General features: G+C 39.6%; 1 protein-coding gene across 17 annotated transcripts in view; it reads right to left on the reverse strand.

Annotated features, from left to right (window-relative positions):
- Positions 1 to 15,303, reverse strand: part of LOC120560464 (potassium voltage-gated channel subfamily KQT member 5-like) — a 193,540-nt gene that overhangs the window by 48,145 nt on the left and 130,092 nt on the right. For 9 of the 17 annotated variants that reach the window (XM_039803056.1, XM_039803048.1, XM_039803092.1 and 6 more), the window contains exons 2-3: positions 7,578 to 7,668; positions 1,132 to 1,258 (exon numbers count right to left, since the gene is read on the reverse strand). In XM_039803056.1, the coding sequence (XP_039658990.1) occupies positions 1,132 to 1,258; positions 7,578 to 7,668 (218 nt within the window). Of the gene's footprint in view, positions 1 to 1,131; positions 1,259 to 2,826; positions 2,884 to 7,577; positions 7,669 to 15,303 lie in introns of all 17 variants that reach the window. The other 8 variants (XM_039803015.1, XM_039803071.1, XM_039803029.1 and 5 more) reach the window with 1 other exon arrangement.

Consider the following 15,303-nt stretch of genomic DNA (forward strand, 5'->3'; position numbering starts at 1 on the left):
GAAAGTAATCCCGAGCCAAGGAAAACACACAGAAAATTAAACTTGTGTTTGCGTCTGTTCATTCAAGATATGAAAGGCCAGAGGCAAATTCTACAACATGTATGCGTTTACATTTGCTGCGTATAACAGGAAACAAAGTTAAGAATAAAGAAGGAATTTATATAGTTTTCGTATCAGAATTTTACGTTGAGATGTTTGTTGATTTTAACACAATATACACTCCCGTTTAAAAGTTTGCATAAAATCAGTATAGTTCAGACACCAAATGTGTGTGATTGGTAATACTGCATCATTTTGAGCGTTCATTGTATCTGTCAAAGCCACAAACACATGTCCTTGGGTTTCTTGAAAGGCATTTTATAAATAAAAGTTATTATTGTTATAAGGAAGTTTTTCCTTGCCATTGTCGCACCAAATGCTTGGGGGGGTGGGGAGGGTGGGACGGTCTAGACCTACTCCATCTGTAAAGTGTCCTGTGTACCTGCATCTCCTCCATCTGCCTCTCTATTGCTCCGGTCTTCTGAGTCCAAGTAATTTTCTCTTTCATTTTCTCACTTTATCCCATTATCTCTCATTTGTTCACGCTCTCTTTCACATTCTCCCAGCCTCTCTATCAATTACCTTATTTTCTGCCTTTGGTTATGCTCCTATTCGCACAGTGCTGGCAAACTACATCGCCCGCTACAAAGTTTGACGATGGGAGCACACGGCACCCAGCATAAACTCTATGCCCTGCTCTCCCTCCCTTCCTCGAGCACCCTAATTTCCAAGAATGAGCTGAGAGATCCATGTCTAAACAGTGGAAAGAATAAAAAGTCAGCTAATGCAACCTCATTACGTAAATGCTCTCTGTTCTTATGAGTTCTGACCACAACTGTAAATGGCACGAGCAAACTATGGCCAATAGCATGCTGTCGAACCCTGCTTACGTCTATCATCAGACTGCGTTAACAGAATGCACAACTGAGGTCCACTAGAGGGCTAGTGGAAGGCAACTGAAAGGTTAAACAATGAAGGAGAGGAAATGGTACTCCTGCTAGAAAAAAGATAGCTTTTTAGGGAGGGGAATTATCTGTGTCTGTTTCCACAAAAGAGACTCAACAAAAGGGTGTGATCCCTATCATAACTCACCTATGACGCAGAAAGGCTTCCTGGCAAAGCGAAGTCGTCCCTGCCATCCTCTGTAGCGACAGCAGCATCCCGCCGACCAGATACGGATGATGTACTCCATTCCAAACACCACAATCATCACAAACTCCTGTTCAAAAAGACAGAAGCAATAGCTGTTTTGGCAGTGTGTTCGTAACGGTTAAAGAAGATACTAATGTTACTTTCCAGGCATTATATGTTAGTCATTACTTGTCAGTGTGGATTACAAATAGGCCTACATTATCATGTATTTTTATACATATCATTAACGCAATGTTGTTCTCATTAAAATGAACGCCAGTTTGACAAAGTATTTTATCTGATGCATCTGTTAATTTGCACACATTGATTCAGTTGCCATTATATAAAAACAGTGATGCAATTAGTGCAGTGCAATTTTCAATTGAAATTGTAGAAGCACGTGCAATCATGTGCAGTAAAAGCTTGTCTAAAAAACTGACCTCCCCTTTCAGTTATAGGCTTTTGAAAAACATGTTGAGTCATACTTTTTAAAAGCATTTTTGCTCTTGTTGCTACTAGTAACTCCTTCTGTCCTTCCTAACTTTCTTTCTGAGGGTAACTTTGAACTCCATTTAGTAGGGATCGACCGAAAATATTTGGAACTGATATGTATATACAGTGAAAATGAAAATCTTTAAGTCAAAATTAAGATTTTGGAACGTTACAAACTCCAACACAAAACTTTGTTTAGATGCTTTAAGTGATTATTTAATACATTTGAAACTTCAACATAACACACAGTCAAAGAGAGTCAGATGGGCGGGACATTAAGTCAGACTCAGTGGTGAGTGACAACTGAAGCAGAGGGACAGACACAGAGCTGTAGCAGAGCCAAAGTAGAACACTTTTTAATTATTTAATTTTAACGGTTTCCGGTAAATAAAACGCAGATACAGATAATCTGCAAACTGCCAAAAAACGAGCCAGTAGTCTATCCCAACCATTTAGTGATACTAGCATTTACGTAAAGTTTCCAGTTTAAGGGGCGGGGGCAAAAATGAGCCACTGATCTAAAAGTCTAGGTCTGATAATTTAATATAGAGGAGGTACTCTTTGTAATCCTAATTCAGTACTTAACATTTCCCCTCTGAACTGTTAAATCACAATTAGCAAGAGTCACTCAGCTCAAGTTTTCTATTTATAAATTCCTCCATTTTCTACTTCAATACATGCACTTAGGGGCTATGGCTACTATTGAGAACACTACAACAGGCTGGAAACCAGTGACGTCTGGAGTTCCACAGGGATCTGTGCTCGGTCTTTCACTTTTTGTAATCTATATAAATGATTTACCAAATGTGATACAATCTGATGCATATCTTTTTGTGGACGACACAAAAATATTTAGGAGAATTAACAAGGACACTGCCATATCCCATCTTCAAGATGGTCTCCATAGCATGAGTAATTAGTATGACCCATGGTTACTAAAATTAAATCCCGATAAATGTAAACATTCACACATTGTGAATTCAAATGATAATAGTAAATTATACAGTTGGAGATTTGGTGGTTTAGCAAGTGGAATTGGAAAAGGATACAGGTGTAGTAGTTGATAGTTCACTTGAATTTCACATGCACATTTCAGCGAAGAATTATCAAGGCAAACTCTATGCTGGCAATTTTTTTTCAATGTATGCAAGGAAATATTTTTACCATAATAAAAATCCTTGGTGAGATCTCATCTTGAATTTGCAAGTTCAGTCTGGTGTCCTTATAAATTAAAATATATAGAACAATTAAGAAAGTTCAGAAGAGCTACTGAACTAATTCTTGGTCTGAAAGAGAGGTCATATGAGGAGAGGTTAAAATGTTTACAATTATCAACTTGCATACAGCAGACACAGAGGAGACATAATTGAGGTCTATAGCTTGTTCATAGAACATATGATATCACAGCTGAGCCAGTCATCCACTTTTGGAGTAATAGGTATGATTTAAAAAGGGAAATCATAAAATCATTCCCACTAAAGTGTTGCTCTGAAAAGAGAGAAAAAAAACCTTCACACTTTGTGCGGTAAAAGCATGGAATGAGCTTCCAGAAGATGTAGTGCAGGCTTCTTCAGTTAACTCTTTAAAAACATATATACATTCTGGTCAACATGTATATTTTGGGATTTTTTGTTGTTGTATGCTTTGTTTGTTTGTTGTATATTTGAGTGTTAATTACAGTAAATCTCATTAAATGTCATGTCTAGTCTACCATTGACACGTACATGTTTATAGGCTGATTTCAGTCATTTTAGACAAATATGACTAGCTTTAGGCCAAAAAAGCAAAACATTTAGTATTTACCCAACACAATGTTATTCCTGGCAGTGTTGAGAAGGCTAAAGCCTGTTTTATGTAGAGGTCGAAATCGGCCGATTAATCAGCCGATTTTTTGGCTTTTTTTTTTACATAATAGGCATCGGCCAATATCAAGCCGATTAATAGGCAGGCGCATCTGCGGGCAGCCTGGTGTTGTTGTTGTGGAACACGTGTTCGACGCACGCTGCCCCTAGAGTCAATTACCAGCAGAGTGAGCAGACCTCATCCAGTGCCTAAGGAAGGAGCTGTTCCTCGGAAAAAACGGTAAGGATTAAATTCTTAGAAGTCGTATATATTTAATGAAAAACGTATGACATGTTACTGCTAACTTCGAGAAAAAACATGAATAGGCGGCATGGATGCGGCTCGGCTACTTTGGATATTGATAGCTGTCGTGTCACGCTGTCATGTCACAATAATTAAGCTAGAATTTTGCAATCACAGACAGTGGATCTGAGACTTTTATTATTTGTTCTGTGTGTGTGTCTATATTTGAGAGGGTTGTGAACTCAATGCAGAGAAAGAAGTTGTAGTTAAAAGAGACCATAGGCTAGTGAAGGACTGGCTTTGCTTTGCTAGCGTCGTTGCTAGGGTTGGTACAGAGTAGACCCGCTGCTAATATGGCACCAGTGCCTTAACGACCCGTATCTACCGGACCGAATAGCAACATGGATTTCTGTGACTCATTTCGGCGCCACTGATATGCCTGCGTTGCTCTCTGATGCTCCGAAAACGAATGTTAGAATAACAGAAACATCGCACCATGTGACGCTAGTTAACATTACACTCGTCAGCAGCTAACGTTAGCCTACCGTTAGCTAGCAGATGGATTAAACACAATTAAAATGCTGACAGCTAAACGGTGTAAAGTGTGATTTATTTCACTGTATAGGATCCAACAGCAGTATGTTAAGCAGTGTGCTGCTGCCGTTGTTTAGCTACTTGTCTGAAGAACAACACAGACGGTGCGTCGCGGTGCATTCAAAGTTGTTGTAAAATACCCTTTTGCTATGGGGGTTGTTTTTGTCGTTCAACAGCAATTTACTAGTGAAATACGTTATTGTTATAAGTTAAAGTTATTACATTATTATTAAATCATTTAATTTTGACCATATGGCCTAAAGTTGTTTCCCCCCCTTAATTAGGTTTTGTCCATTTGGCTTTGTCTGTCAACAAACAAAACAAACCAAAAATACATGTTTCAGGACAGTTTTTGGGAAGATGATAGAAAACCACCCCCTTATGGCAGCGCTTCACCCAGCCAACACCAAAACAAATAAATGCTGCTGGTTGCTACTGTGTGTCAGCACTACTATTGTTAAAATGGTGAATTTATTTTATTGTTCTCAGCTGTTTTTAATAAATGCACTAAACTTTATCTTTTAATTGAAATTTATTTGACTTTCTTTCTTCTTACCCGTTTTGTTTATTTATACAATATATGTTTTTACATTATACATGTTTAATGTAAGTATACAAGTGCAGATTGGTGTTCAAGTGTTCAATAAATGTTTTTGTTGAGAAATTTTGTGTATCTTAAGTACTTATTAGTGTTAAATTTTATTTTTCAAATAGAGGTTAAAAACAAGCAAATATCGGCCAAAAATAATCGGCAGCATATATCGGCCATCGGCCGACCCGGATTTCAAAAGATCGGCCTGAGAAAACCCATATCGGTCGACCTCTAGTTTTATGGTTCTGCGGAGGCTCCACGCAGAGCGCTTTCGCCGTAGCCTACGTAAGTGGCCTGATGTTTATACTTGTGAGCTGGTGTGTGCATCGAGCCGGCGCAAGTGTGTGTGTGTGTGTGTGTGTGTGTGGGGGGAGTGGGTGATAGAGCGAGGGAGAAGTGAGAGAGTGACGGCGATTAGCTTCGGAACGAGTAGTGACTCTAGAGTCCTAGTGAGAGAACCTAAGTGTCTCCCCTGTTCTTTTTGACCACGGTGGGAGATCTGGAGCAGGAGAAGTTAACCCTCTCCTTGATCTCATGTTGTTGATGGAGAAGGAGAACCAGGGAATGAGTCGGGGGAAATGCAACGCTACCCAGCCACGGCCGAGCGACGTGTAGTTACATTTTTCGACAAGTGCACGTCAGTCTACGGCGTAGGGTCCGGCGTAGATGCAGAGGGGTAAGCCGTCGATTTGACGCAAAAGCATAAAACGGCCTTTGGAAACAGCAGTTAGGCCAAATATAGTTTTTATTGAAAATACAATTGAACAGTTAACTGCACACTGTATGAAAAATGTAAGGTTTAAGCACACTTGACAACAATGTTTTGTAATTAGATAAATGTAGTTTGAACAGTAAAAAGTACAATATTTCTATTTGCAGAAGTGTATCATACAAGAAGTACTCAAGTAAAGTAAGTCCCCTAAAATGTAAGACAGCACTTAATTAAATGTAGCCTGCTTAGTTACTTTCCACTAGGGCTGGGCGATAGGGAGAAAATCAGATATCACGATATTCTTGATCAAATACCTCAATATCGATATTGCGGCGATATTCTAGGGTTGACTATTGGTGCTTTGACAAAATATCTTCACATTTAGATTTTAGATAAATAATCATCAGTAATGTGGACATAATGTCTAAGTGGGGAAAAGGCAAATAATAGAACAGCTAGAACAGTCTGGTGAGTTCAGAAAAGTACATCACTTTACTATAATGCAGCCTTTAAAGCGCCCATATTATGCCCATTTTCAGGTTCATAACTGTATTTTAAAGGTTGTACTAGAATAGGTTTACATGGTTTAATTTTCAAAAAACACCATATTTTTGTTGTACTGCACAGCTCTCTCTCACTGCTGCAGATCCTCTTTTCACCTGGTTTCTGTTTTAGCTACAGAGTGAGACCTCTTTTCATCTTCTTCTTCTGTACTATCTTTGATTGCACTCGCACATGCGCAGTAGCTCAGATGTAGATCATGTCAGCTAGCTAACTCTAGAGACAGTAAAAGAAAGGCTGTTTCTCCAACTTCGGTCAGTTACAAGGCAGGATTAGCTGGGAGACTTCTAAATGAGGGCGCACATGTAAGTAGTTCTTTTGTAGATTATGGTGAACTTGTGTGTGTTATAGCAGTGCTTTGCTATTGAGAACGAGGTAGCATGCTAGCGTTAGCATTAGCGTTAGCATGCTAACGCTACGAGCTAACGGTTGTGGTTAGCCAGCTCGTTTCGGATTGTGACGTCACAGTCCGAGCTGATTTTGAACAGCTCACCAGGAGACTGAAGGCAGGACACATTCAGAAACCGTATCTCACTCAAAACACTATGGATGGATTTTTTTCAAAGTTTGTATGTGTGTGGAAGCAGCAGAGACACAAAATAACACCCCAAATCCCAGAAAAAGTGTTTTTTTCATAATATGGGCACTTTAAAACCAGTAAAAACCACTTATGTCATATCACGATATCCAAAATCTAAGACGATATCTAGTCTCATATCACGATATCGATATAATATCGATATATTGCCCAGTCCTACTTTCCACCACTGTAGATGGATGGATGGATGGGTGGATGGATGGATACATACATTTCTGAACTGTTGGTCTGAAAGTGTTGTAACAAAGTACAAATACTTCGTTACTGTACTTAAGTAGAATTTTCACATATCTGTACTTTACTTCGTTATTTATATTTCTGGAAACTTTCACTTTTACTTCACTACATATCCTAAATATAATGTATACTTTTACTCCTCTACATTTCAAGAAATGTTTTCTTACGTTGGAGTGAACAAAAAATAAAATTCAGTTTTTCTCTTTATTGATGTCAGACTTTGAATTTGATGTTTAAGGTGTGGTAACCCTGAATATTATGCTTCACTATGAGGAAGCCACAATAAAGCTCATGAAGTTTTTTTTTTTTTTTTTTTACTTCTAATAGTTATGTACATTTAATTTAGTAAAATTACTTTTGATTCTTAAGTACAGTAAATTTCAAATACTTTCAGACTTTTACTCAAGTAATGCTCTAAAAGGTGACTTTGACTTCTACGAAAGTCATTTTCTGGTAAGATACTTGTACTTTTACTCAAGTATTGCTTTCAAGTACTTTATACAAGACTGCTTGTGGCTGCTTGTCCAGTTTCGTACCAGAATGAGGAGGCAGTAAGAGGAGAAGACCTGATGATCCGGGATGGTTGAGAACACAGAGAGGACCAGGCAGCTGAAGACCAAGATGAACCTAAAGAGAACAACAGAAAAACGAAAGAGAGAATCATAAATACAACATACGATTGGAATCAAACAAGATGACATCATTGGTCTGACCTCTGAAACCACCATCGGCAGATCAAATCTCAAATACAAAAACATAATTTCCACTGGTCACAAATATGCTGTGGATCATAGAAATGTCCACGCAAGTGGAATTGTCGGCTGTATTTTCCTCTGTGACAAACTCTTGAACCCAATCTGGCACTCTAGGGCCGAGCAGAACACCAACAACCTGGCAGCACAATCACAGAACTTATTTCCTCTTTGCAGTGAACCACGAGGCTGCCTATTATTCAATTTCCTGAGATATCAAGTTAATCATGCTTGTTTGTGTAACACAATTTGCAAATAACAAGCAGTGAAACTGCGGCTATTGGAAAACAAGCAACATCTGACCATTTCCACACTCCGACTGTCGCTCCCTCCGCCAGGAAACCGTAGCCTTCCATTTTCATAACCATAACATGTTTTTTTTCCATCACATAGATCTTCCAAAAACACGTCGTTGTCTGTAATAGGAACCTGGGGTTTAGAATTACGGTGGCTCTTGATGCGAAACAGTAAGAGCACATCTGTGATCTATCATCTCAGATCTCTTCTTAAGCCTGCTGGAGAAAGACCAGTTGACATGCTGTCTGTACTTTTCATGGAGAGGCTTTAGTAGAGCACACATTGATTTTTTTCAGTCATGTCCTGCTTCATGTTTGTATAGTTACACGTTAATAATTCAAACTGCAGACCTTTCGCTAAGCTCTTACCTTTATGCGTCTAAATTTGTGATTTCAAAAAGTAAGAGGGAATTTCCCTCTCAGGCAACTGGTGTTACGATAGGCTGGTGTGTGTCACAGAAAGACCAGCGACGTTATGTGCAAAGCCAGAGGTAAAGGGACAGGAAAGGTGGAGCTAATTAAAAATAATGAGCTGTCTGGTTGGTACCTCAACCAGTCATGTAATAGATCTTTGTCTGTAAATTTTTAGTTCATCACAGAGATCCATCAGCCTTCAGACAAACTCATATTTACTGTCTGCCATCTTTTTGGGACTGTCTAAATTCTAGACTAATCTAAATTTTTTAAAGATTTTTTTTAGGGATTTTTCCTGTATTTAGAACAGCTGAAGAGAGACAGCAAATGGGGGAGAGAGAGGGGGGATGACATGCAGCAAAGGGCCTAGGGTCTTTTTCGAACCTTGTCCGCTGGCAAGGACTGAGCCTACACGGGGCGCACGTTCTACCAGGTGAGCTAGCGGCCGCTCAGGGAGTGTGTGAACTCTGAGTGTAAATGTATGCACTATGTAGTGCCCCCAAGAATTGCACTGAAAAAAACACTTTTTAGTAACTTTAACTGTGTCTATGTTCCGGACACCATTCACAGCTATCGATCATATCTGGAAACATCCACTCTGCAGTTTTCGGCCTTTTCACAGTGCTTTTCCTGGTCGACCTCCCCCAACAGTGCAAAGAAAAATAATTTACACACATCTAAGCATCTCCGTGTGAATTATCATACACTCACCTAAAGGATTATTAGTTAATGAAATTATCTACAATCTTCAATGCATTTAGGGGTGTGGTCCAGGTCTAGACAATCTCCTGAACTCCAAACTGAATGTCAAAATGGGAACGAAAGGTGATCTAAGCAACTTTGAGCGTGGCATGGTTGTTGGTGCCAGATGGGCTGGTCTGAGTATTTCACAATCTGCTCAGTTCCTGGGATTTTCACGTACAGCCATTTCTAGGGTTTACAAAGAATGATCTGAAAAAGTAAAAACATCCAGTATGCAGCAGTCCTGGGGGGCGAAAATGCCTTGTTGATGCTAGAGGTCAGAGGAGAATGGGCCGACTGATTCAAGCTGATAGAAGATCAACTTTGACTCAAATAACCACTCGTTACAACCGAGGTATGCAGCAAAGCATTCGTGAAGCCACAGCATGCACAACCTTGAGGCGGATGGGCTACACCAGCAGAAGACCCCACCGGGTACCACTCATCTCCACTAAAAATAGGAAAATGAGGCTACAATTTGCACAAGCTCACCAAAATTGGACAGTTGAAGACTGTAAAAATGTTGCCTGGTCTGATGAGTCTCGATTTCTGTTGAGACATTCAGATGGTAGAGTTAGAATTTGGCGTAAACAGAATGAGAACATGGATCTGTCATGCCTTATTACCACTGTGCAGGCTGGTGGTGGTGTTATGGTGTGGTGGGGGGGATCCCTTTTGCCTTCAGAACTGCCTTAATTCTTTGTGTCTTTGATTCAACAAGGTGCTGGAAGCATTCTTTAGAAATGTTGGGCCATATTGATAGGATAGGGTCAAATATGGTGTTCCTAATAATCCTTTAGGTGAATGTATATGTACATAGACATTTACATGTCTAATTAGTATATAAAAGTGACTTCAGAGAAAGCAGTATGAAGGTTTGGGCGACGCTCAGGTGGCTGTATACCTTTGATTCAAAGTGGAAATCAAGAAGCTTTAACTGCATCATTTGGACTTCGAGCATGCCATTTTATTGTGAAGAACAGAAGTACGTTCTTGGTGTGTTGACAGCATTAATGTTAATTTGGGCGACTTGTTAATATATTTAATACCCCCGGGAAAAAAACAGCAGTGTGGGGAGATAGGGGAGTCCAAGTATGGCCATGGGAAGCGCACGGCTAATTCACCGGTATTGGCTTCCTTTTTCCTTTTGACTCTTGCAAAGACAAAGCTAAAGTAAAGTGGCTAAAGTGGTTAAAATGACATTCCATTAGAAAGGGAATAAGTTACACTTTTGTACACCATTAAATTAACTGAAAACTTTACAAGATCATTTATTTCACATTTTACATACCGTCGCTGCCGGGCGAAAACCTTGAATATCCAAAATCGTTGCTTTTTAGGAAATGAATAAAGGCTAATTGGAAAACATTTGATCTATTTACCTCAAAAGAAGTCAGATGAAATCGCCTCATCACTGTTTAAGTATTTGTAAAACCCACAGACAGACGAAAAAGGGTTACCAAGAGCCACTCGGATGGGTAAACAGCGTCCTCACATCATTGGCAGCGGATGATGATAGCTGTCGCCAGTTAAGGGTGGACAGAAAACTTTCTGCTTGTCCCTCCAATAACTGCAAATTGTGGGCAGACGAAAGGCACCAGATCCCCAAAAATGTCAAAACTGAAGGCTACAGTAACTGGATTAAGGGGATCCATGATGTTAAATGGTAAATTAACATTTATGCTAATGGTAACAGCTAGACTATCTGTCCAATCTGAGTTTTCTCTCGCACAACTATTTTGAAGTGGCTCTGTGCGGAGTTTAGCAGCGCCCATGACGATTCTGATTGGTTTAAAGAGATGCCATCAAACCAGAGCACGTTTTCCTCCCATCCCCGAATGCTGTGTGAAGTGGCCAGACCCTCCTTCAGCGCGCTTTGGAGGAGGGTCTGGCAAAGTTCAGTGGCAGGGTTGAGACTAACTGTTAGCTAACGTTAGATATCTCATATCTAGCTAAGTTCTCCTATTGAGTCAAAACTGTTCCTTATGACCCTAATTTTTTTGCAACTATGTGTTAGGTTTATTCTTATTTAAATGTACATTTATATGAAAATTTGTTTGGGTAACATTATATCATTAGGTTACTAGGGTAGCTAACGTTAGCTGTACAATTGTCGCTGCACAGCTGAGTGTTTACCTCAGATGCAAACTAGCAAACTAGCAATAGCTATATGGCCTTATGTAAATCGCTTTTTGCTGATGTAACCATTGTTATCTAGCTTGCTCATCTTTCTGTTGTAAACATAACTCTCTTTTAGCTCTGTTTTTAGTCTCTAACAACTCCTGAGGGGAAGATCTCTCTCTTTAGGTGCTAAATGCTCCACTATGTTCACCAAAGAAAGTCTTTCAGTTTTAAAATTGGGAGGGGGGGGGGCAGGTCATCAGGATCCCAGTGTTTGAAAGGCCCCTGTGTGAAAATGGTGGGTGTGCAGAGAGGGTCTGTGTTCCATTGTACAGGACTGTGCTGTTCTGACCCCCCTCAAAGTGATCAATGCTACTTCACCAATAGACGTTAACAGTCTATAGTCCCATAGAACGATATAATCCGAGCAGCAGTTGCTGGTTGAGTTTAGCTGCTACAGAGCTCCAGCGGCAGTTGTTTAGCCGGTGACTGTGAGCCGGCTACAGGCACCATCAGATGACGCTCCTTTCAGGGGCCATGTAGTGGAGTTTAGCCAGAAAAAGTGAGCATCATGTGGCTCTGACAGTTAAGTTTATGCATTAAAACGACTAGTTATATTTAGGAAAAAGATCATGGTTTGGATTAAAACACTCAGACAGAAAAGTGTTTCCTGGGTGAAAGTATTTTGTTTTCGTCGCGAAGTGAACTCTGCTCTCCGGCTTGAAAGTGCTGTGTTTTATGTTGACACTTCTTTGTGGTATTTCATTTTGAGAATATTTTGCATTGAACACTGAAGTTCATAAATAAGTGTTTTGGCATGGCTGGCCCTATATCCATGTTATTGAAAGGGGGGTTTAATTCTTGCATGTTTTGTTTTGTTGTGCATGATCAAAAAACATCTCAGCTTTTTTCACAAATTGCACCCTGGTGATGTCATTATTTTTTTGACCCATATGTTCTCTTCTTGCTCTGTCTCATGGCTCAGAGAGCTGATTGACGTTCGGAGTGAAATTAAAGCATTAAGTATCAAAAGTTTGCTCTGTTGACATTTCCAAAGATTTGAATAATGTGATTTTGATTGGAGGAAAACATCTAGTGACAAGCATTGTGGTGCTGTCATCTGAAAAGCAAGCTCCTTGTCACGGGCCCACCTACGCCTCTCACACTTACAAGGTTGTCAGACCGAAAATTACAGAGTGACAATCAAATCCCTTCATCCATAGCCAAACTCGTGTTCCCATTTTGAATATATTTACTTTAAAAGCGGGTAGAGAATGACTGAAAAGCACCCTGATAGCTTCATTAAGCTCTCAACGAAGTTCACTAATTAATCCCACAAATTAGAGTTCTCAGCCGGCCTTGGTCCCTGTGTGTCATGATGCCCTATGCTCATAGGCGTCAGAATTAATCTGGAGTGTCGCACCGCACTTCCAGCAGAGTGATCGCTCTTAACCTTTCAAACAGCCGTAGCTGAAAATTAAGCTGGTTTACACCACACACACACACACACACACACACACACACACACACACACACACACACACACACACACACACACACACACACACACACACACACACCATGAACACCCTCGCAAAAGCAACATACATCTGTCCTTCCACCCACTCACCTTTTTAAAATGCACCCTTCACCCCTGCTCACATATGAACAGAAAGAGACCCAGCCCGACTGAACCAGTGGTAAGTGCTGCTCTGATTTGCATAACGTAATTAATTCAAGTAACACACTGCAACAGTGTGTGTAGAATTCGATTGGTGGATACAAACAGTGTCTGTGTAAGGGACCGTTCGGTATTTATGGAATGGACCACCGGAGGAAAATAGGGGAGTGTCATGTCTTTTTATTCTTTGTTGAAGGGAGGGTCACCCACAATTTTATAGTCTAGGAGGGGGGGTCACACAACTTTGTATTCATGAAACAGCAAAATTTCAAAATGGCTTGTTTGGTACATATTTATCTATGTAGCTCTCAGTCTTGGCCACCGCTACCAGATGGGTCTGACCCATGACTTTGCTGGGAGGCAGAGGGAGCACTGCCCCCCTGGTGGCTGAAACGGGTAATTGCATTGTTTAAAAAAATTAGTGGAATAATTATGTCTGACATATTTTATAAATATTTGAAATGACAGAAATAGGGCTGGGACGACGTCATGTCGACGTCATCGACTACGTAAATGCGTCAACACAAATAATTTGCGTGGACGCGTCACTAAATAAAATAAATAAATAAAACTCAGGTGCAAATTAATTAATGTAATGCAGAACTAATGTAATGTGGAACTACTGTTAGATACATGGGTTCTAGGGGCACCTAATCTGTACCTCCACCTTAGATCTGAAGCTAGCCGAGCTCCTCCGCCTACATGCAGGTCAACGGTCCAGTGAGTGAGTCAGAGATAGCGGCACAAAAAGACGAGTATGGCGAGTGGTGGCGACTCACAACAGGTCCCTGCCGGCCTCTTTAAGATCGCAAGTTTGGCAAAACTTTGAGACTGTATGGCTGCAGCCTGGAGCTTCCCATGTTATGCCTTCTCGTCTCATGCCCTCCCCGCCTCGAAAACGTCGTTCTTTGGGTCAGTTACAGTAGTAGGCTACTGGCAAGAGAGCGGTGGATAAGACGAAAACTGTCCAACTTCTCTCTACAGTGCTTAACCAGCCTTTAGATACAAATAATTAAAGTTAAGTTAAAGGGAGAAGAGCTTGGATGTTAAACAAGAGCTTATTCATTATTTTACCTACTACTGTTAAAAATAGAGATTTGAACCTTATTGAAATTTGTTTTGTGTAAATTGTTAATAATTGAGCAATGGGTAAATAATCGCTAATTGAAAAATTAATCGTTAGATTAATCGTTAGATTAATCGAAAAATTTATCGAAAAATTTATCGTTAGATTAATCGAAAAATGTATCGTTAGATTAGTCAACTAATCGAAAAAATAATCGCTAGGTTAATCGTTTAAAAAAGAATCGTTTGAGACAGCCCTAAACACAAAACAACTAAATGGTGGTAGGTAATACATCTGATATCATATACATATAAAAAAAAAAATATTAGCCTACCTGGCTGACGTTGGGAGCAGCAAGAAGTAAAAAACTAAAATTACTTCTTGCCGTGCCAACGTTGCAATAAAAGTTTCCAAAATGCCATGTATATACATTTGATGTCAGCTTAATAATTGATTGCGCGTTTTGTATAGATTTGGACTTGTATACGTTTTAGTCCACTTTGTTTTTAAAGGCGAAGTGGAGAGGCCTCGTTCACCTGTTTGGAGCTGGCTGGTGAATGTGACGTACGTCTATTGTGTTCCAAGCAAGGTTATTATAGTTTTGCATTTTTCATTAGTTTTTATTTTTATTTCGTTTTTACATTTTGTTTTCAAATTCAGTTTAGTTTTAATTAGTTTTTGAAGCGGGTTTGCTGGTTTAGTTTTTATTTTTTGAAAATGCTTAGTTTAATCTTTTTTGTAATATGGGTTATTTGTCGGGGGCAAGATTAAAAAAGGTCAGAAAAAAAGTATTGTGTAATAATAACTCAACAAAAACATCATACCATTTTAGAAATATGTATTCACAATGTATTCAACAATAACACCAGTACATAAAATGTACATATGGTGATGAGCACAAATATGTAAACAGTCTACACAAGACGCTGCAGTAAGTACAAAATGTGTAAGTGACATGTGCCAAGAAAAAACCTAAATAGCCAACAGACTAAAGAAGACATGAACAGATGTTTTGAACTTTGGTTCGAGTAAAGTGGCGAACTTTTTGATCGACTCACACAGTTGTGTGACATCCCAGTATCAATCGACATATTAACCCATGCTTCCTCACGCTTTTAGTGTTCATATTTACTAACCAGCAGCTATCAGTATTTTATTTTATTTTAGTTAGCTTTGCAAACAGACATTACA

This window comes from Perca fluviatilis, chromosome 1 (assembly GCF_010015445.1).
Source record: "Perca fluviatilis chromosome 1, GENO_Pfluv_1.0, whole genome shotgun sequence".
In the NCBI taxonomy this organism is placed as follows: domain Eukaryota; kingdom Metazoa; phylum Chordata; class Actinopteri; order Perciformes; family Percidae; genus Perca; species Perca fluviatilis.